Source organism: Globicephala melas, chromosome 6 (assembly GCF_963455315.2).
Source record: "Globicephala melas chromosome 6, mGloMel1.2, whole genome shotgun sequence".
Classification (NCBI taxonomy): domain Eukaryota; kingdom Metazoa; phylum Chordata; class Mammalia; order Artiodactyla; family Delphinidae; genus Globicephala; species Globicephala melas.
Genome location: NC_083319.1, coordinates 22,244,320 through 22,268,627, shown reverse-complemented (window position 1 = coordinate 22,268,627; position 24,308 = coordinate 22,244,320). Strand labels below are relative to the sequence as shown.

Genomic DNA, 24,308 nt, shown 5'->3' with positions numbered 1-24,308 from the left:
ATATTTATGCTTAAACAAAAGGAATTTCTAAAAATTAACTATTTAATCTTATAAGTATTTCATAACTCTACTTTCAATTATATAATTGAGTTACTGACAAATCACAGAATGATAGAATTTTGCTATTCTCATACCTACTATTCTTGAATGCTGAAATGTAGGAATTAGAAAAATTATTATATTTTTAAAAATATTAGACATTGAAGCCATTAGATCACCTTATAATAAGTTAGATTTGAAAGTTCATTATAAAAGATCCCATTAAAATAGTTCTATGAGGGACTTCCCTGGTAGTGCAGTGGTTAAGAATCTGCCTGCCCTCAAATCAACTTCAGGATTTTAATGTACCTGTTTACCTTTTAACAGGCCAAGAGCTAAGGACGGTTTTTACATTTTTAAATGGTTGGGGGGGGAAAAGACTATTTTGTGACATTTGAAAATTATATTGAAATCAGATTTCAGTGTGACCAAATAAAGGTTCTTGGAAGAATCCGCCTGCCAATGCAGGGGACAGGGGTTCGAGCCCTGGTCCGGGAAGATCCCACATGCCACGGAGCAACTAAGCCTGCGAGCCACAACTACTGAAGCCCGCCTGCCTAGAGTCCATGCTCTGCAACAAAGAGAAGCCACTGCAATGAGAAGCCTGTGTGCCACAACGAAGAGTGGCCCCCGCTTGCCACAACTAGAGAAAGCCCACATGCAGCAACAAAGACCCAACACAGCCAAAAGTAAATAAATTTATAAAAAAACAGTTCTTTGAGATTGAAAAATACTCATAATTCTGGAAAACTGTCTAAATAAATGCTGTGCATTATGGCTATTGTTACATATATTCATGCAAGCATGATAGAACAAGAAAATGCTACCAGAAAAAGAATTCAAGTACATGTATTTATATTTGCTTTGCAAATATCTAATTTATATATTAAGGAAATAAACCTTAGATGGTGAGATTTCAAGCCAGGATTTATCCAACCATTCGTGAGGATCCCTCTTCGAGGTCATTAAATTGTGGTCAGCAATTTGTCGAATTAGCAGTGCAGTCTCTTCCACTCCTGGGGCAATTAGAAGCTAAAATATATTTTTTATGTTAGATTATAGGAAATACTAGGAAACAAAATATATCACTCAAAAATTGTTTGCAATTAGGAGAAAAAAAACCCCAGAAGATTCTAATCTTTGTACACTATTTTAGATATAATTTACTAATTTATCTATGTGAAATCCAGGATGTTTTATTTGTGAGGATAAACAATTTACTTTCCTTCTTTAAATATGATATCCTTGTAGTTTCTAATTTTTGGATCTAAATTGTTATTCTTCACTTCCATTTGGCATTTATTAATAAAGTCTTTTAAACGTATTTGGTGTTTTATTTCATCTGTATTAGAAAAAAAGCAATTTGGATGTCACTAGCAATAATATTTTGCTTTTTCTAGGTTAAACTTAACAGTTCTCAAATAAAAATAAGAATTAAACAATAGTGCAAGATTTTTCAAAAACAAAGTTGAAAAATAAGGATATTTACAGATTAATTTGATGCTGTATTCAAAAAGAAGAATATGTTCTGATTTAGAGTATTCTTGGAATTGTTCATCCAATCTTGGCTTATTTGATGGTAAGATACCCCTGACAAAAATGTGTGATGTGTGTGTTAAACTTAACTCTAAAAATAATTTCTTAATATGTCCTACTTCCTGTCTGTCTCTTGTGTTTTCCTCTATGCCCTTCCCTCTTCTGCAATGCCAGCCTTTTCCTTCCCCTTTCATTTCTATTTTTATCTTATTCTTCGTCTTTTGGCTTTGGTTGAAGGAAAGATAGTTCATGGGTTAGCAGTTTAATGTGGATAGAGAACACTGCCCTAAACAATCACATCTTAAAAATATGAATATTCTGTCCTGTAGTGGAAATTTAAGAAACAAAGACTGTACAAACCTCACAAAATAATTATGACATTTTTTTTCTTCCACAAGAATAACAAATACAAAACTGCTAGCATATACCTGGGGGTATATGCATGCTAAAGAAGGATTTTCTTTTTATATGAAATATATAGAGTACACAGAAATACACTGTTTGATTCCAAATTTATTTTATTAAAAGTTTTGGACGTTTTGAGAAGATTTGAGACTTTTATTTAAATATAAATTTCATTTTAAAGAGCATAATTTTATAATGGTAATGAATATTACCTTAACTTAAGGGTAAGGATTCTGGAGCTCATGGCTAGACTTTGGGAGATTCAAGAACCCCTGCTAACATTGTTTTCAAAAATTTGCATATGTGTGTATCTAAGCATTTTTCTGCAAAGAGCATTCATAAGAAATTTATAGAATTTTTTTTATATTAAAGTAAAATATGGCATGACACTACTAGCTGTATTTTCTTTTAGTTTAAGAAAATGTACTTAAATTTCTTAATATTCCCTTTATGGCTAGGCTCTCCAGATGCTTGGAAATAAAAAAATAATCCAACCTGATGGATTTTTTTGGCCTAAGAGGCCAAAAGCCATATTACTAAATGTATTCTAAAATAATACGAGTCTAGGGAAACCCCTTTAATGTCATAAGGTCATCAAGTTAGGAGAATGGGAGACTTGAGTATTGGTGATACATTGATACAAGAATTAGAGCAAATTAATCATCTTGTTTCTCAAATTCCATGGAAAAGTGGACATACTTTTAAGATTATCATGTGAACTTGAAAAGCTTTTGGAGTAGTTAGATCCAGGTGGGAACAAACAATCCATTCCATTTCATTTGGAATGGATTGTGCCTGAGCAGTACCTCCTATTTCATCTCCAAATGCCTTCCTTGGAACATGTCCTCTGTGGATCATGTCACTGTACCTGAATAGGGTAACTTTCTGGTATCAGATACCCCATGTATAGATTTTTAAAATGATTTTCTAAAGCATATTTTGTATATGACTGCTTTCTATTAGCTGAAGAGAAAAGAGGCTGATTAAGTGGTAAAACCTCACTTGAATGAATAAATGAGACAAATTTATATTTATTTAGATAACTTTTCTAAGAATTTTACTTCTATGTTTAACATGCATCACAGGATCAAAATTATCTGGATTCTATTTCAAATAGATCATTTGTTGATTTTCTTAACAGGTTCTGCTTTCACTGAATTCTGTTTAGGAGATGTTTGTTGAATATTTTTACTGTGTACAAAACACTGTGCTAGATGTTATAGCTTTTACAAAGAAAAGGGCCTAGTTCTCACCATCCAGGGTGGAGGATATATGAACAAACACCTCATATTATAATAAAGGTATAAAGCATTATTAGGAGGATGGGAGGAGAGATTCATCTTGAGAGAGTATAACTGGTGCAAATTTTTTAAAGGAGGTGGTATTTGAGCTGGGTAGAAAAAGTCAGAACTAAGAAGACTGGCAGTAAGGGGATGGGGAATAGTATTTCTGGGGGAAGACAGGACAGAATCAGATGGCTGAGAGGTGGGGGCATATTCAGGAAAAGGTGAGTAGAATGATGTTAAAGGAAGGATTACTAGGGGTCAAATCATAGAGGAGTTTGAATCCACCTGAGGTTAACTCTATTTTGATGAAGTAGGAAGCTACAGAAGGTCTTTTGAGCACAAAAATTCAATTCAACAACAAATATTTATCAAGAGGCTACTACGTAGGCTCTGTGCTTGGTGCTAGGAAGACAAAAATGAAAAGCATGTTCCCTTTCTTTTATGCTTACAGTCTAGGGAGTGAAATATTCACAGCTGTATTTCAGAAATGTAATTGGTGTCAATATACATGATGCACGGGAGTGGGAAAAGAGTAGAAGTAAAGAGATTAATTAGAAAGTTACCTTAGAATGCCAAGTGAGAGGTGAAGGCCTGAATTTAGGGAAATAGCAATGGGAGTAGAAAAGAGAGGCATACTCTAGAGACACTGCAGAGTTAAAAGGAAGATTTAGTTACTGATTAGATTAGAATAGTGATGCCATAAAGTAGGTGTAAAAAACTAACAGAAACCTTAATTAAAATAGAGTTGGGAGACCAGCAGGAGGAGCTCTCATGCCCTACCATGATAGTACAATTCAATAGGAAGAAAGACTTCCTCTTCTTTCCTAGCAAGAGCTCAGCCAATAAGAGGCTGTCACAACTCAGCCAATGAAACTCTCAACTCCTCCAATGGACTCTTTGTTTACTATATAACCCTCCCAACTTCCTTTTCCCCTCTTTAAAAGATTTCACCTCACCTTATTGTGCCCAGACTTGCATATGGCTTGCCATGGTTGCAGGCCCTGAGTTGCAATTCTTTGTTGATCCCATATAAACCCATTTTTGCTGCAGAAATAACTGGCAGTCTATTTGTTTTAGGTCAACATCAAGTTTGGGGGAGGATGAGAAGTTGTGTTTTGGATATGCAGAATTTGAGGTACCCGTGGGATATTCATGTGGGGATTTCCAGAAGAATTCTAGAATATAGGTGCAGACCTTAAGAAAAGTTAGAAAAATTTTAAGGATTTTCTTAAAAATGAAAGCTAAATTTGTGGGAATGTCTGAGTTTATTAAGGAAAGAATATAAAGTGATAATAGTAGAGGACTGAGCCCTGAATTTTGGGGAAATACATAAACTTCAGAGTGGGACATTGAAAAAAAGCCAAGAAAGGAGACTGATTAGAGATCACCAAGATATTGCTCTATTCATATGTCATAAGATTTCCATTTTACAGCAGATAAAAACAGTATGTCTCTCATAAGTGAACATTTTTGATCAAGGGATATTTATTTTTATTCATATCCTGACCTGTTTCAAAAAATCTAAGTAGTAATGAAGAGATAAAATATGAATTTAAATTCATTAAAGGCTTTTAGAGCAGAAATTTAAGTGGAAAGAATATTTGTTAATTTGAAACTGTTCTTTATATGGCTTTTAAGTGTTTTTTAGTTTAACCATTTAATGTTTCTTCTCACTGGGCAGTTGAGTTTCAGATTTCATAAATTTTGGCTTATGAAAAATACAAACAAACATATAGAAAAAGAATACCTTTACATCCAGTTCTTCTGATTTTAGCCCAGATGAAACCAAAGCTGCATAAATCAAAGCTAGGTGATGAAGTGTCTTTTCTGTAAGACAGTACCTAAAAAAAATTATATTATTATATTCTACTCATTTGATGTCTGACTATACTTATTAAAATTCATTTTATTTTTCACGTTTTATAAAGTTTTTAGAATAACCTGGCTAAAACAATGCTTGTGTGGCAGACTCATTTTTTTTGTCCACTCAGCACTCTTTTGTAAGAACAGTTCCACCACCATTCTTCAATAGTACCGTTAAATCTAGGAGATGCTGAGTGTGTGTGTGTGTGTGTCTGTGTGTGTGTGTGTAGAAAAGTTTAATTCATCCCCTTACTAGCCCCAGGGATGGCTATGTGACTGAAGCCTAGCCAACTACCTGGCCAAGGTATCAGGTTCAGATATGAACATATAACCAGAGCCAGGATAACTAGAATCCTCCCTGGGTCTTTTCCCTGAACTGTTAGAAAAAACACTCTTTTAAATGATCATTATATGACATGATAGAGGTGTTAACTAACACTAAGGTGGTAATTATATTACAATATATAAATGTATCAAATCAACAGAGTGTACTCCTCGAACTTACACAATCTTATAACTCAGTTATATCTCAGTAATTTTAAAAAACACTGCTATTTCCCTGTCTATAGTTATTAAGCACATCAGATGTGACTCGAGCTGTGGGTGGATATTCCTACTATCTTTATCCACTTTAAGTACTCCAAGCAACGAAAAAGAAATTTATTGGCTTATATTACTAAGGGGTCCAGGACAAGACATTTTTGGACCCAGGGACTCAAACAATGTCATTGAGACAATGGCTCTCTTAATCTCTTTGCTCTTCTTTCCTCTGTTGGCTTCTTTCTCAGGTAAGCTCTTTTCAAAAGAGTGGCTGATAAGAGAGACACACTGTGCTTAAACTGTTTGTTCAAACGATATGGTTTCTATTGAACACCTGCTTTCTTTTTGGAATCTAGAGTTTTGATTCGTGACTAGCTCTTAATAAAAGCCCTGGGCACTGAGTGTCTGGCGAGTTTCCCTGGTAGACAACATTTTACAAACGTTATCACAACTCGTTGCTGGGGAAGTTAAGCATGTTCTGTGTGACTCTCCTAGTAGAGGACTCTTGGAAGCTTCCTCCTAGTTTCCTCTGGACTTTGATCCATGCCCTTTCTCCCTTTGCTGAATTTGCTTTGAGTACAAGAATATTTTCAGTGTTGTGAATACTCCTAACAAATCATCAACTTGGGGTTGTCTTGGGGACTCCTGACACATTTCCTCAAACAGGAACTAATGGCATGAACTACTAAAGTAATTAAAAAATTTTATTTTGTATTTTCAATTCTCCTCATTTGGTCAGTTGATTAAGATACTTTAAAAATGTTCCAATGATCTAAAAATATGAAACCAAGATACCTAGAAGTCTGAAAAGAATTACATTTTATAATAATATATTATTGTGAATAAATGATAATTCTATCCTGAACACAAAACAATCTCAGAGTGTTACATAATTAATTTTTTTCATGAACATCTGGATAAAAATAAGTGTAAATCTCCTATTATTATCTCTTGTACTTCAATTGCACCTCTAGGTGGATACCAATCTAAAAACAACTTTAAAAAATTTCACATCAATTATTTATCCAGAATACTTCCAAGTTCTTGATAAAGCTTAAAATGCTTTACAGCCTTTATTAATCTTCAGAATGAAGATTTTAGACCTGAATAATTTTTAAAAGTATCTTTATTGGAGTATAATTGCTTTACAATGTTGTGTTAGTTTCTGTTGTACAACAAAGTGAATCAGCTTTAAGTATACATATATCCCCATATCCCCTCCCTCTTGAGCCTCCCTCCCACCCTCCCTATCCCATCCCTCTAGGTGGTCACAAAGCATCGAGCTGATCTTCCCGTGCTATGCAGCAGCTTCCCATTAGCCATCAATTTTACATTTGGTAGTGTATATATGTCAATGCTACTCTCTCACTTTGTCCCAGCTTTCCCATCCCTCTGTTAGAACTGAATAATTATTTTAATTTTTCAGTTCTGATAGAAAGGAAAAACTATGTTAAGTGACTACTAGAGGTTATTGTTAATAGACGAAGGAATAAGAACCAAGTTGTTTGTATACTTAGATTCTAACTTACACTTAACCTCACATGATAATAAATTTATACAAAGAGCTTGGTACAGTAAGATAAACAAAAATGGAGTCAAACAAGAAAGTCAATAAAGGAAAAAAATCACACAGATAATGTAATGTTAAATAAGATAAGATACCTGTACCTTATCTAATAACTAAAGAATATTTTTGAAACTTCTACTGTGATGTGTGTGGTATGTGTAATGTAGTATTGTAGAGATCAAAAAAGTGAATAAGTCTAGTGTGCAATTTAGTTGGAAAGATTCATTCATTCAATCAAACAGTATTTACCAAGCATCTGTCATATGAAAGCAATGTGGTCATTGATATAGGGCAAGTGCCCCAAAATGATAATACAAAACAAAATACGATAATATCAAAGATGAGGAAAAAACAGGGAGCTAAGGAGTTGGAAGGTTGGAAAGGTTACAACTAAATATCTGTTTATATGCAAGAGTGGGAGATACTGAAGAAAGGTTGAATAGAAAAAGTAGATAGGTCCTGAAAAATAGGCACAATTTCACCAGATGGAAGAGCTGGAGGAAGGAAGGAATATCGTAGGAAGAAGAGAACTGTATGAGCAAAAGTAGAAGTAGGAAAGCAAGGAGGATGTTTGCAAGCCAATGAGCAGAACTTTTGATTGAAATGGAAAGCAGTGAAAAGTAAGCCTGAAAATATAGGTTAGGATTATATGCCGAAGACTTTGAATATTAGGGTGAGTAGTCTGTATATATTCAGTAAATAACGGGGAAGTCAGTAAAGGTGTTTCATCAGAGTGAAATAATAAGAGCCTGATTTTAGGAATATTAATTGAGTGTATGACAGATTATGAAGAGTAATGTTGAGAGTCATCTGGAGGTGTGAAAACCATTTGTTGTAACAGTCCACATAAAATAATGAGAAACTGAACTAAGATGTTGGTAATATAAATGGAGCGAGGGGAGAGATGAAAGTCCAGTGGTTGAATCTATAGGATTTGTTTTCCAGTCTTGATGACTAAAAGAAAGGCAATGGTCATAAATAGCTAAAGGGCAGAAAAGAGGAGATACAGTTTTGGAGGGAATAGAGAATAAAATGAACTCATACTATGTTAACTTTGAGAGCCGGCGGAATATCAGAGTGTAAATATTATATAGAAAATTAGAGATATTAGGTCAGGAAATTCAAACAGAGACTGCAGCTGCAGATAGAAATATAATAATTATATGCAGAAAGACGATAACTGAAGCTAGCGGAGAGGATAAGATTTTTAATGGACAAAATAGAAGAAAAAAAGAGATTTCATATCTATCTGGAGACTGGGACAAGGAAGAAGAAGAGGAAAAGACAAGAAGTAGAGAGGTAGAAGATCAAAAACATTGAAGTGCCATGGAACTGAAGAGTTTCAAGGCGGAAAGCACTGACAATAGTCTTAAATACTTCAGAGCAGTGAAAGATAAAAATATTTTTGGATATGATCATAAGAAAGTCACAAATGATGAGTGACATCTGAGAGACAGAGATCAGAATAGAGATAGAGAGAAAAGCCAGATTGCAAAGAATGAAAGGAGAAAGTGAAAGCAGTATGTTCATAAAATTTAGAATGAGGGAAAGGAGAGACATATAATGATAATTTGAGCCAGTGTCTTGGCGTGGATTTGGGGGCAATTTTTCAGTTAAGCACATCAATGAAAGAAAGTATAGTAAGATGCTAGTTAGTTGGTATATCTAATAAAATTTTAGAGAGAAGTGATTTAAGAATGACATTTTTTAACAGACGAGTCCAGAATTAAAAATTAATAAAATATGAAACACTCACAGCAGCAATTCTTAGTGAGGTAGAGGTGGGGAGCATGATTTGCACTGACTGTCCAGGGGAAAGATATCATCTCCAAAATTCCGATTTGTTTTCCTATGGGCATGCCTTCACCTTGAGAATCCCTTACTTAAAGCAAACTAGATGAGCAAAAAGAAAATTTACATACCTACTTTTATTCGAAGAAGAAGATGGGATAACTTAAAAGATATATATGTGACTTTGGATGGAGACGTGTTTACTTACTCTGAGTTTAATGGTTTTTTGGCATATAAAATTATCCAACAATAGCTGTACTGGAATGATAATGCCATCAGTCTCATAATGATATTGTCTGATGCCTTCTCACAGTTTAATTCTTCTAGGTCCTACCAGAAAATAAATAAAATAAAAAGATTCACTAGGTTGACCAGTTGTTACGAAATTATTGTTGCCATATTTCTAGAATCTATGATATATAAATTATAACTTGAGAAGAAGCATGGGTATGGGTTCCCATTTTATGGAAAAATTAAAGTCACACTGGAAGTAGTAGGGGAAAAGCTACAGTAGTTGTAAAACGGTTAATGATAGACTCAGCAAGGGGGGTTCATGAATCTCCCAAAGTCCTAGACATGAAGCAAGCAGTCTACAGAGTGCTCCTATCTGGGCAGTTCTTTGTAGACAGGGATCTGGCTACTCTTAAGGACAAAAACCCATGGGATAATCTGCACTTAATGCTTACTTAAGGAATATGAAAAATCAGCAGTTAATGAACTTATAGGAATGTCTTTCTAATGATCTAGAATCTCTTTTTTCCTTTAACAATATTAATTTTTGATAGAGTGAATAATTCAAGAAGTATTTTATTCTAACAGTAAGTTATGTAAGCATGGATTAAAACAGTTTTCCCAAACAGGATTTCCCTCCCACAAATAACTGTTATTTAATAACCTTAAATATGCAAGATACAATATTCCATAAGAATCTTTCTAACAGAGCTTTTTTGTTTCCGTCATATAATTCTTATAGTATTAACATTTGCTTATTAAATCAGACTTCTACCTTACCATAATATGTGCCATTAATTTATACTCCATACCATCAAACTGCTTTCTGCTCTCCACTCCCACACTATTAAATTAATTTCTTTGTAATTTGTACTCCAATCAAGCAAACATATCAGGGAGATTCATACATCTTAAATTCTAAAATATATGGATTTTTGAAGAGATTTTCTCTCTCTTTTTAAAAACTGACTAATTTATAGGCAATCCCCACTTACTTTAGAGGAAATCCCGTATTACCAATTACAAATTAATATGTTACCTCCTTTTAAGAAACACAGTGGCTAGAATTTGATTTTTAAAGTTTTCAACACTATAATTATTCTATAAATGTATTTTAAAAAAGGTCAATACATAATGTTAAAGATACTATATTTGCTCTATCTTCTTAAAGTACGTTAAAAATTACAAGGCATTGAAAAAGCTTGGTAATAGCCATTTTCCACGGTGATGATTTTAGCACTTATGGCCCATTTGCAAAGTTTTGGAAGAAATCATGAGTAGATTATAGTTAAGCTCTCTAAAGCTAATAGATTACATGGTTACACATGTATTTTAATATATTTGATTTATATTTTTTATTGTATAGTTTTACCTGCAAAATTATGGTGGTGTCCTCATCAATTGTCACCACTACATAATGCTCTGTACCTCCAAAAAGTTTCAGTGACTCACTGCAGCATCTCTCCACCAATGTGATATTATACCTGTAAAATATAATATTTTGGGGTGACAGATGGCTAAGAAAAATTCTTTAAGAAAAACTGTATTGTCCTCCTGCATATTAAATTATTTGAACTACTGTTCAAGTTTCATACCTCAATTTATTCCACTTAAGAAATTTGAGGAATGAAATTATGAATTATTCCATTTATGACAAATTAGTTGAGATATGTGTTGCCTTAGATATTTTGCTAAATATTACTGTACATGATACTATTATAAATGTCTTTCTTTTGTTTGTTTGTTTTTTGGGGTTTTTTCTTTTGCCCACACCCACGTGGCTTGCGGGATTTTAGTTCCCCCACCAGGGACTGAACCTGGGCCCCCGGCAGTGAGAGTGTGGAGTCCTAACCACTGGACTGACAGGGAATTCCCCTATTATAAATGTCTTGACCAATTTATTCTGGTTCTGTAAGTAATAATTCATGAAATTAAAACATTGTGTTATGAGACTAAAACATTCTGCATTTATCAGAATTTTCTTTTTTCTCCTGAAAAGTTGCCTAGATTTAAACTATCTTTTATAAGCTCAAGTTTTCTGTGAATGCCCCACAGCCTTAAGATATAAAAACAAAAGTATGGAAAATAGATCTGCATTTTAATGAAGGTCACAGCATAATTATCCTTCCTTGATATATAGCCCAATGTCTAACCTTCCTGTGACAACTTGTACGCTATGATAGTGTTTTAGATCATTTAAAAATGCTCCGTGTTGGTATGATGTTAGAACTAAAGGTCTAAAAACTTGAGAATTCATTTAGAACTTCATAATCTTGCTTCCTAGTCAGTATTTAAAGTCCTCTAAATAAGAATACTCATTCTCAATAATATCAATGACCCAAAGACATGACCATGTAATTCACAGAAAACCCCCCCACGTAAAATCCTCATATTTGCTGGTAACAAAAGAAATGCAATTAACAATGAATTGAAATAATAATTAACTATTTTTTCTCCACAAAATTGATATATAACCAAAAAAAGACAATATTCAATAATTATGATGGTGTACTATAGGGAGAGAAGTATAAGTTGACATAAACTCTATGGAAAACTATTCCTATGTGATATAATTCCAGGCTTGAATCAGAAAGAAATAGTGCCACATATATAGCATAATATTTAGCCAATTAGGGTATATACATCTTTCCTAAGTTATGAAGTCAATAACTTACTTGGTTTCTAACAACTGAAGTATTTCTGGAGTATTAAGAAGTCCTTCAGATGCAAAAAACACATATGGAATCTGAATTTCCAAAAGAAAACCACCAAAACTATCCAGCAAGGTGCTTCCTAAATATGAAAAAATTTATAAATATTTCTCTTTTTTCTCATCCCTCGGTTCTTTCTCTTTTTACTAAACATGAGAATAACAGGTGTATGCTCAAGGAGTAGTATAAAAATAAAACATATTCATTGTAAAAATATGAATTCAGAATAAAGAAAGGTCTGAAGAATAAAATAAAAATCATGTTATTCTACTCCTAGAAATAATAGTTAATAGAATTTATTAAAACTACTATATACTAAAAACAGAGTTTAACACATACTTCCACACTTTTTTCTATATATTTGCTTGTCTATACTTACACATGTACATTCACTTGAAAAAATAAGGAAAAGAAAAAACAGGATCATACTCTACCTGAATGTTAATATCTGCTTTATTCAATTAGTACATATTGGACATTTCCTGTATAAATATATATACTGATTTACATCAAAATTTAAAATTATGCACAATAATCCATAGGGAATGCTACAGATCAATAGGAAAAAGATCATATACCTCAACAAATAAGTGGACAAAGGACATAAACTGGCCATTTATAAAAGAATGGCTATACAAGATCAATTCACTTATGAAATGGTATGGATAATCAAAGAAATGCAATAACACAACTATAAAATATTATTTGCCTCTAATCCTTTCAAAAATTTAAAAGATTAATAATACCTACTTGTAGTAAAAATATGAGGGAAAGGATTCTCTCACACTTTCCGCGTAAATATAAATTGGGATAGAATTTCTGGAAAGCTATCGGCAATATATAAATGTGTGTATACCTTTGAACCAGCAATTCATTTTACCCTGGAATTTTTACTTCTTACAACAAGTACATAAAGATATATAAGATATATAAACTACTATAAATCTTGTGGTATAATAGTAGAAAATTGAAGCATTATAAATGACCCAAATAAGGAATTGGTTGAATAAATTCAGTTTAAAGATGAATGTTTACCTTTTATCCTTTCTTGAACCCATGTTTTAATTATTTAATGAAGTTAATGCTTAAATTTCTGTATCAAAGATTCCAGAGTAATAATTATGGTTGTATTTTTAGAATTGAGTTGGAATGTCTCAGAATTCAAACTTCCTACTCATACTTGAGGTGGATGGAAAGTGACTTATGGCAAGTTTTGAATGAGAGATGCACTGGGACTAAAAATATACAGGATTTTTAATTTAATGGATCTGAGAATTCACAACCTTAGTCATGTGAAGCGTTACTGAGAAATACAAAGAAACCAAATGCTATGCAAAGTGGTTTAGACTCTTTGCCAAGCATTTGTGCATAATTTTTTGTTGTGTATTAAAAGTTCTCTGTGTCAGTCAACATACTATGACATATTTTTCCCTAAAATTCAATAAAAATATTGTTGCATAAAAGTCAGTTAGGATTAGATATAATTATAATTTAATAGTGCTATTATAAGTAAAATTTAGAAGCTAAACAGATGAAGACAAATAGAATCAGTAAAGGCTATTTTACAAAAGAGGCAAGAGATAGTTAAAGGTCTTGCTCAAGGTCACACAGTTGGTGGTGAGGTTAGAGCTTGAACTCAAGTCTTCTAATGCTATAGTTTATTCTCTTTCCATAGATCAGAAATAGAAAGCAGCAAATTTTCATGCTAATGGAACAAAAAAGGAATTTTGGTTTATATCCTTACTCTTTAAAACTGTGTCTGGAAGAATCACTTTAAAGGCCAAGTAAGGAATATTCAATTTTTCACAATGTTCAGCCCAACAAGAGTTTTCTACAAAATTGTATTCCACCACAAAAGAGAAATTACTCCAGGGGAAATCTGCTCCAATATATTGATTGTGTACAACTGCACAGAAACTTGTACTGAAGACAAAAGAAAGCCAAGAAAATAGAATTAGTCTTGTGTCATTATACACTTGGAATGCTAAAAGATGACTGTTTCTGCTATTTTATTCTTCTCTAATCTATGCCTACTTATCTTGGAAGGACACTGGCGTATTTTCTGTTGACTTGTTTTCCAATTGTGCTAATCTTTTTATCTTTCTTTTTGATGGTCATACTTAAAAAAAAAAAAAACAACCAGGATATAAAAAAACTGTGGACTATTTCACATCCTCATATGCAAGGGACCCTATTTTATTACCTGAGTCTTATCAGTAATACACAAACCACCATGAGAAATCAACCTCATTTTCTTATAAATGTGAGATTTTAATCTTTGAGAATCTATATAGTAGAATATTACCTGATTACTTTGTTTTTTATTTATTTATTTTTATTTATTTATTTTTGGCTGTATTGGGTCTTCATCGCTGCATGTGGGCTTTCTCCAGTTGTGGCGGAGGCTACTCTTCGTTGCAGTGCGTGGGCTTCTCATTGCGGTGGCTCCTCTTGTTGCGGTGCATGGGCTCTAGGTGCACAGGCTTCAGTAGGTGTGGCACCCGGGCTCTAGAGCGCAGACTCAGTAGTTGTGGGGCACAGGCTTAGTTGCTCTGCGGCATGTGGGATCTTCCCAGACCAGGGCTTGAACCCTTGCCCACTGCATTGACAGGCGGATTCTTAACCACTGTGCCACCAGGGAAGTCCCTTCCTGATGACTTTGAAATGGCTTTTTTTTCCTCAATGGGCTTCATAAGTGATTTAACAACAAAAAGGTGGGTACTTAAATATCGTAAGTTTATCTTTCCCATCTTCGAATTTCATATAACATAGAATTTACTATAATTAAAATTCTCTACTGCTGCTTTCTATCTAGAAATAATTTCTACATAAAATAAGGCAAAATGAAAACATTTTTAGACAAGCCAACACTAACTTTATTATTAGCAGGCTCTCACTGAAAGAATTTCTAAGTGATGTACTACAAGAAGAAGGAAACTCAAAAGGAATGAAGAAAATATAAGAGACAATGCTGAGCAAAAACACTGGTTAGAAAGAAACAAGTGTAAGTCTAAATAGGTACTACTTGTACTGACAATAACAATGATAATTTGGAGATATTAAAGAAAGAATGAACTAAAATTCTGGACGACAGTAATACATAATACACAAGGCAATAAACTTAGTTAAAGCATTTTTCAGGAAGAGAGTGGAGACACTGATTAATTTCAGGTTTTATTAAACCTTTTTTGGGACTTCCATGGTGGTCCAGTGGTTAAGAATCTGCCTTCCAATGCAGGGGATGTCGGTTCAATCCCTGATTGGGGAACTAGGATCCCACATGCTGCAGGGCAATTAAGGCTGTGCGCCGCAACTACTGAGCTTGTGCGCTCTGGTGCTCACAAACTGCAACTAGAGAAGTCCACGCGCCTCAACGAAAAGACCCGCATGTCACAACGAAGATCCCATTGCTGCAACTAAGACCTGACGCAGCCAAACAAGTAAATAAATAAATTTTTAAAAATTGGCTAAAAAAACTTTAAAAAGTTAAGTTCTAGGAGAAACTGCACTTTTCCCGTGGAACTGGTATGTCTCCTCCCCACAGATGAACAAATATGTTTTTACCCATTTAAAACACCTTTGGATTCCAGAAAATCTTTTTTGTTCGAATGTAAGACAGTCAGTGTCAAACCTGTTGGAAAAAAGAGTAATACAAAAAGTTTTTTTCAATATTTTGTTCATATATATTTTTAGGTGTGTCATATATTTCACTACCATAGAAATGAATTAAAGATCTGTGAACAAGGATTATTTTTCTAAGTCTAGGGAATCAGAAAGTTTGAGCCATGGGCACTGTTTCTGGTGTGTATGTATGTTGTGTGTATATAAGCCTGGAAATTCTGAATTTATTATGTAAAATAATAAAAGAGATCAAAAACTTAATGTTAAAATAACTAAATACTCACCAATTCTGTGCAGTTCATTTTATTTTGCTAAAAATTACGGTAGATTTTACCTTTTTTCTAGCCAAAAATTTAAGTACATAACTAAACAGCAAGAGACTATATTTCAGTGCAGTAGGAATTTTTTTTTCCTTTCTCCTTGCTGTATAAGAAAAAGAAGACTTCCTGGACACTACCTGTTTCATAGATTCACTCCTGCTTCTCAATTATAATTTAAATTACTTATTTATGTTATATTTTAAACCAAATATAATAAACTTAAAAATTTTATTATACCCACATATACAGTTTATTTTTGGTACACATAATTGATTTAAGAGTAGCTAATTCTAGTAAAAATAAATTCTATACTCTATTAGTGAACTTTTGTCAACTGTAGAGTTCCCAAAAGTGTGATGTAATAATGGCAGAGTAATGTTTAATAATTTCATGTTTACTTGATATGACAGTAGTTTTGGTGATGATAAGAACGGACTTAGTAGTATTTCTCTTTTATAATTTATGAGGTCATATTATTTAAAACCTAATCTCCTTAAGTGGTTTGTACTAGCTTTGATCCCAAAGCAGATTACTTGCTGAGCACATTACTAGGATCTTTCAAACACGTGGAACAATGGAACCACATCTTTATTTTCTAACACTAGACAGAAAGAAAAGGCCTAGCTTCTAGATACAGAGGATAGTTGCCAGTTACAAACAGAGTAAAAACATTTTTCAGTACATAGAGTCAATATTTTTGTGTCAGCAGACCTTGTTGAAACAAAACAATAAGAGTAGTAATGATATAATCCCAAATGTCAGGAGAAATAGGAATGTTCGGCATGAAGCCTACATAAGAACCGATATATATACAGCAATAATTTGCCACTATATCTTACGTGACATCAAAGGAAAATGTGTCTCATTAAGTAGGTTTAAGTATTCTTTTCTGTGGGGCAGGAATATTTCCTCAGCTTCTTCACAAAAATATTCCTTTGGTTATCCAAATCCCTTTGTCTTATTAATATTTTAAAATTTATTTTTTAGAATTTTTATTGGAGTATAGCTGATTTACAATGTTGTGTTAGTTTCAGGTGTACAGCAATCAGTTATACATATACATATATCCCCCTTTGTTTTATAATGCTAACATTGGTCAGCGCAATATACACTACTATGTATAAAATAGATAACTAATGAGAACCTGCTGTATAGCACAGGGAACTCTACTCAGTGCTCTTTGGTGACCTAAATGGGAAGGAAATCCAAAAAAAAGAGGATATATGTATACATATAGCTGATTCACTTTGCAATACAGCAGAAACTAACACAACATTGCAACTATACCCCAATTAAAAAAAAAAGTTTCCAATTACCCTGATTGTCTAGACAACTGTGGCAGCTTCAGCTCCTCAATTGTTAAGTATTGCTCTAGCATTTTGGCACTAGTAAGGATCTTGTGATTTGGTAAATATGAATTTATCTTCCCAGGACTGGAAAACTGAATGAAATAATAAGATCCAAGCTTGAAAATTTGGACTCTAGCACATGATAACATTGTCAAGAAATAGCACCGTATAAGGCTCTGCTTAAAAGAGCTTTCCATTCTCACATTACTATTGATATGTTTTAATAGTTTACTAACTTCACAGAGTAGCAGATATTCGTCACAATACTTGCATATATTTCAGTTAAATCTTTCTCACTAGTCTTAGTCTAAGTAGGGTATATAGGGAGGTATTCATTAGCTTATTCATTTATTCAATAAATCTTTATGAGGTGCCTTCCATGTTCCAGGCATTTTTGTGGGTGCTGGAGATACAAATCAGGGCATGGTCATTACCTTCCAGAAGCTGAAATTTTAGTGAGGAAAACAGACAAGATAATCAGTTATTATAGCCCAGGATGGTAAGAAGTGTCTTAGAAGGATGTACATAATACCCTGAGAGTAGAGAGGGAAAGTATTTAAATCAAGGTTTCCTAAACAAATGTTTTAACTAATTTTTAAAGGATGTGTAGGAGTTAGCTTCCTACAGAAGAGAGAAGAGCATTATGATAGCAGGAACAGGAAGGGTAAAGGCATGGAGATAGGAGACAGCAAGATAAATAGTTTGGTAGGGTTAGAGCAAAGAAATATTTTGGGAGATGACAAAAGATGCAGTTCATAGAGGGAAGAGAATAAATAAAGGTTGACACAGTTTGAGGGTGGTACTTTATTTTATTTTATTTTATTTTTAAGACTGGAAGCCTTAAAGATTAAGAGAAAGAGTCATTAGAGAAGAAGGCTGGCTGGGAAATAACTGATGGAATAAAGTGTTTGAGACTGCATGAAGAGATGGGATCCACAGCACAAGTGATAGATTGGTTCTCAAAGGGTGGAGATTCACCTCCTCTGTAGAGAAAGGAGGAAAGATAAAACAATAGAAGAAATAAATATAAGTTTGTAGATGGTGGGGAAGATGAAACTGAGGAGGATTATTACTGGACTAAAGGACGTTAGAAGGCATAATTCCCTTCTCAAAATGAGGGGACGAGTGGCATGTTACGGGTTTATGGTACAGCCATTAGTATGATAGGAATGGGAACTAAGAACATACAGAAAGATTGTTAAGAATTATTAAAAGCCCTTATAAGTTCAGAGAACCTGATTTTGTAGTGGTACCAATCTATCTGATTTTCTCCAGTAATGCTCAGCAGCTCAGGTGTAGGAATAGAGAGATTAAATCTTGATTGATTGAGGGCTGAAGTTTAAATGGAAGGTATCAATACAATAGAAGAACAAGACTGATTAAAGTGATGGCCATCCCCAATTCTGGAAGTAGAAAAAATGAAAAAAGGAGTTGACAATTTATAAATCTCTAGAATGCTGAAGATCATGAAAGAGCTAGAGGTAGCTGTAGACAGAGAACAATGTATCAGAGTTTAAAGTTTAGAGGCAGGACAGCTCTGTATTATCACAAGGTCGATAGCAAAGTGAAGGAGTGAATATCATATTTGTTGTGAAGGTCAACGAAACTAAGAGGTCAGGGTATTGAATAAATCATTCACATTAAAGACACCTAGGATAATGGCAGGACCAGGACTAAAGAGAGTACCATGAATCAGGTGCAAAACTGTCCATGGATGATTGTGGGGTAGTAGAGAATGACATGGCAATATGGCATAGCCTCAAAGGACGGAGGAATAAAGTTCTGGAAAGGATAATGGAAAGCAAGAAATGGCCTTCTCATCCCTATACACAGAGAGAGAAAATTATCAGCTTCTATATGAAAGGGATACAGGGGAAGCATTATCATCTAGGGAAAGTTGGGTTTCACTTAAGACAAGGAGATGAAGAAGGAGAAAAGTTTACATCTTAGCAATGCGTTCCACAGCACAAGGTGGAAAGGGTTGGCAGAGGGGGCAGTAGTGGGTAGAAGAGTTGAAAAATGACCCTGGAACAAGAGAGACTTAGGTTCAAATCCTGATTCCCTCACTTACTACCTGTGATTTTGGCGTGATACATCACTTTTATGAATTTTAGTTTCTTCATTTGTAAAAACTGACTTAATAAAACCTATTCATAGAGTTGTAAGTAGTCCATAATATTAGCGATTAGTAGACAATAAAAGGTGTCAATTGGTAATAATAATTAACAGTAATGATAATGTACATATAAGTACATTGTAGTATATTTATATTGCAGACTAATATAGTCCACATTGATTTAAAAACTGATTAGATCCCACTGAATTATATATTTTTAAAGTATGAATTTTATGGTGTGTTAATCATATCTTAATTAAAAATTTGGTTAGATCAGTACATTTTTATATATTCAAGCATTTGTTATCAAATGAAGCATAATTTAAAACTCCCTACCTTCTATTTTGTTAAGGATTTTAATAAGTAAATGTTTTTCACCATCTGAATCCATTCTTATTATAATCAGCACCTGTTCAAAAATAAGAATTTCATATACATGTATATCTGAATGATTCTTTTTCATATTCTTTTGCTACAGTGACAAAAATAACAAACTTAATTGGTTACATGAAACTAACGACAATAAGGTGGCAAAGTAAATATTTGTGTTGCAAAAGATATCAGTGCTTGAACACAAAGGAATAAATCCTGGTAAGATCAAATATTAATGAGGAAAGTATTTTGGAGTAGGGCATTCTTAGTATTCCTCAAGAATTCCAATATAGGTGACTATATATAAGTTGTCTCTGCCTGTACTGTAAGTGTTAAATTTAACCCAGGCAGGTTTGAATTGCTGGAGAAAACCAATGATTTGCTGCTATACTTTCCTACTTACCATTACAGTTTTGGGGGCGTGCAGGGTGGAGATAACAAATCAACCATAGGTTGTTTCCGTATCTTGGCTATTGTAAATACTGCTGCATGAACATAAGGGTGTATCTTTTCAAACTACTGTTTTTGTATTCTTCCGTCAAATACCCGGAAGTGGGGTAGATGGTTCATATGGGAGTTCCATTCTTAATTTTTTTTTTTTTTTTGCAGTACGTGGGCCTCTCACCGTTGTGGCCTCTCCCGTCGCGGAGCACAGGCTCCGGACGTGCTGGCTCAGTGGCCATGGCTCACGGGCCCAGCCGCTCCGCGGCATGTGGGATCTTCCCGGACCAGGGCACGAACCCGTGTCCCCTGCATCGGCAGGCGGACTCTCAACCACTGAGCCACCAGGGAAGCCCCATTCTTAATTTTTTGAGGCATCTCTATACTGTTTTCCATAGTGGCTGCACCAACTTATGTTCCCACCAACAGTGTATGAGGGTTCCCTTTTCTCCAAATCCTCACCAAGTTATTATTTCTTGCCTTTTTGATAATAGCCATTATGATAGGTGTGATGTGATATCTCATTGTGGTTTTGATTTGCATTTCCCTAACAATTAGTGATGTTGAACATCTCTTCATGTGCCTACTGGCCATCTGTATGTCTTTTTTGGGAAAATGTCTATGAAGCTCCTCTGCCCATTTTTAAATTTTTTTGTAGTTGTTGTTGAGTAGTATGAGTTCTTTATATATTTTGGATATTAACACCTTATTGAATATAGTAATTTGCAAATATCTTCTCCTATTCAATAAGCTGTCTCTTCATTTTGATGATGATTTTCTTTGCTGTGCAGAAGCTTTTTAGTTTGATGTAGTCCCATTTGTTTATTTTTGCTTTTGTTTCCCTTGCCTGAGGAGATATAACCAGAAAGATATTGCTCAGACTGATGTCAAAGAGTGTACTGCCTATGTTTTATCGTTTCAGGTCTTACATTCCAATCCTTAATCCATTTTGAGTTGATTTTTGTGTATGGTGTGAGACAGTGGTCTACTTTTTTTTTTTGTATGTGGCTGTCCAGTTTTCCCAACACCATTTATTGAAGAGACTATCCTTTCTCTATTGTTTCTTCTTTGTTCCTTTGTTGTAAATTAATTGTCCATATATGTGTGGGTTTATTTCTGGGCTCTCAATTCTGTTCCACTGACCTATGTATCTGTTTTTCTGCCAATACCATGCTCTTTTGATTACTATAGCTTTGTAATGTAGTTTGAAATCAGGGACTGTGGTGCCTCCAGCTTTGTTCTTTTTTCTCAGGATTGCTTTGGCTAGTTATGGTCTTTTGTGGTTCCATATAAATTTTAGGATTTTTTGTTCTATTTCTGTGGAAAAATGTCCTTGGGATTTTGATAGGGATTGCATTGAATATGTAGATTGTTTTAGGTAATATGGACATTTCAACAATGTTAATTCTTCCAATCTATGGGCATGGAATATCTTTCCATTTATTTGCAGCTTTAATTTCCTTCAACAATATCTTATACTTTCAGTGTACAGGTCTTTTACCTCCTTGGTTAAATTTATTCCTAGGTATTTTTTGTTCTTTTTGTTGTGATTGTAAATGGGATTGTCTTCTTAATTTCTCTTTCTGCTAGCTCATTTTTAGCATATAGAAATGCAATAGATTTTTTTTTTGTGTGTGCTACGCGGGCCTCTCACTTTTGTGGCCTCTCCCATTGCAAAGCACAGGCTCCGGACGCGCAGGCTCAGTGGCCATGGCTCACAGGCCTAGCCGCTCTGCGGCATGTGGGATCTTCCCGGACCGGGGCACGAAGCCATGTCCCCTGCATCGGCAGGCGGACTCTCAACCACTGTGCCACCAGGGAAGCCCACAATAGATTTTTATATGTTGATTTTGTACCCTGCAACTTTACTGTATTTGTTTTGTTATTTCTCATAGTTTTTTGGTGGAGTCTTTAGGGTTTTCTACACGTAAAATCATGTCACCTGCAACAGTGACAGTTTTACTTTTTCCTTTCCAATTTGGATGCATTTTATTTCTTTTTCTACCTAATTGCTCTGGCTATAATTTCTAATACTATATTGAATAATAATGGTGAGAGTGGGCATCCTTGTCTTGTTCCTGATTTTAGAGGGACAGTTTTCAGCTTTTCACCATTGAGTATGATGTTAGCTGTGGGTTTGTCATATATGGCCTCTATCATGCTGAGATACACTCCTTCTACACCCATTTCATTGAGAGTTTTTTTTTATCATAAATAGGTGTTGCATCTAGTCAAATGCTTTTTCTGCATCTATTGAGATGACCATATGTTTTTTATCTTTCATTTTGCTAAGGTGTATCACACTGGTTTGAGAATATTGAACCATCTTTGCATCCCAGGAATAAATCCTACTTGATAATGCTATATGAACGTTTTAATGTATTGTATTTGGTTTGCTAATATTTTGTTCAGGATTTTTGCATCTATATTCATCAGAGATATTGGTCAGTAATGTATATTTTTTGTATTGTTTTTGTCTGGACTTGGTATCAGGGTAATGCTGGCCTTGTAAAATGAGTTAGAAAGTGTTCCCTCCTCTTCAATATTTTGGAAGAGTTTGAGAAGGATGGATATTAATTCTTCTTTGAATGTTCGGTAGAATTCACTTGTGAAGCCATCTGATTCTGGGCTTTTGTTTTTTAGGAGGTTTTTTTTTCATCACTGTTTTAATCTCTTTACTAGAAACTGGTCTATTAATTTTTCCATTTCTTCATAATTCAGTCTTGGAAGGTTACATGATTCTAAGAATTTCTTCATTTCTTCTAGGTTGTCCACTTTGTTGGTTACTAACTATTCAGAATATTCTCTTACAATCTTTGTATTTTTGTGGTATCCATTGTTATTTTTCTCCTTTATTTTCTAATTTTATTTATCAGAGCCTTCTCTTTTTTTTTCTTAGTGAGTCTGGTTAAAGGTTTGTCATTTTTGTTTACCTTTTCAAAGAACCAACTCTTAGTTTCGCTGATCTCTTCTATTGTCTTTTTAGTCTCTATTTTATTTATTTTTGCTCTGATCTTTATTATTTCCTTCCTTCTACTGACTTTGGGCTTCATTTGTTTTTTTCTAGTTCCTTTAGGTGTAAGGTTAGATGATTTATTTGAGACTTTCTTGTTTCTTGAGATAGGCTTGTATTGATATAAACTTCCCTCTTAGTACTGCTTTTGCTGCATCCCATAGATTTTGGTATATTGTATTTTCATTTTCATTTGTCTTAAGGTATTTTAAAAATTCTCCTTTGATTTCTTCATTGACCCAATAGTTGCTCAGTAGCATGTTGTTCAGTCTCCACATATCTGTGATATTTTCAGCTATCTTCTTATAGTCTCATAGTGTTGTGGTTGGAAAAGATGCTTGATATGATTTCAATCTTCTTAAATTTATTGAGACTTGTTTTGTGTCCCAACATACGGTTTACCCCGGAGAAAGTTCCATGTGTGCTTGAGAAGAATGTGTATTTTGTTGCATTTGGATGGAATGTCCTATACCAATCTATCAAATCCATCCGGTTTAATGTTTCATTTAAGACCACTGTTTCCTTGTTGACTTTCTGTCTGGATGATCTATCTATTAATGTAAGTGGGGTGTTAAAGTCACCTCCTATTATTGTGCTGCACCAATTTCTCCCTTTAGGTCTGTTAATAATTGCTTTATATGTTTTGGTGCTCCTATGTTAGGTGCATAGATATTACTAACTATTATGTCTTTTTTTGTTGTTTGCTTTACTATTACATCTTTTTGATGAATTATCCCCTTTATCAGAATATAATATCCTTCCTTGTCTCTTGTTACCTTTTTTAAGCTTAACGTGTATTTTGTCTGATATGAGTATGGCTACATCTGCTTTCTTTTGTCTGTCGTTTGTTTGGAGTATCATCTTCTATCACTTCACCTTGAGCCTATGTTTGTCTTTAGAGCTGAAGCGAGTCTCCCAGAGGCAGCATACAGTTGGCTCTTGTTTTTTAATCCATCCAGTCACTTTGTGTCTTTTGATTGGTGAATCCAATCCATTTACACTTAGGGTGATTATTGATAGATGAGTACTGCCATTCTATATTTTGTTTTCTGGTTGTTCTATATCTCCATTGTTTCCTTTTCCTGTGTTTCTGTCTGCCATTTTGGT

The 24,308-nt window shown here is 34.1% G+C and overlaps 1 protein-coding gene across 1 annotated transcript in view; it reads right to left on the bottom strand.

Moving 5' to 3' along the window:
- The window catches only part of SHOC1 (shortage in chiasmata 1), a 91,932-nt gene that overhangs the window by 5,767 nt on the left and 61,857 nt on the right, over positions 1-24,308 (bottom strand). The window contains exons 17-24 of the mRNA XM_030859016.2: positions 19,712-19,784; positions 15,534-15,600; positions 13,714-13,892; positions 11,934-12,051; positions 10,631-10,742; positions 9,236-9,357; positions 5,014-5,107; positions 940-1,071 (exon numbers count right to left, since the gene is read on the bottom strand). Of these exons, the coding sequence (XP_030714876.2) occupies positions 940-1,071; positions 5,014-5,107; positions 9,236-9,357; positions 10,631-10,742; positions 11,934-12,051; positions 13,714-13,892; positions 15,534-15,600; positions 19,712-19,784 (897 nt within the window). The remainder of the gene's footprint in view (positions 1-939; positions 1,072-5,013; positions 5,108-9,235; positions 9,358-10,630; positions 10,743-11,933; positions 12,052-13,713; positions 13,893-15,533; positions 15,601-19,711; positions 19,785-24,308) is intronic.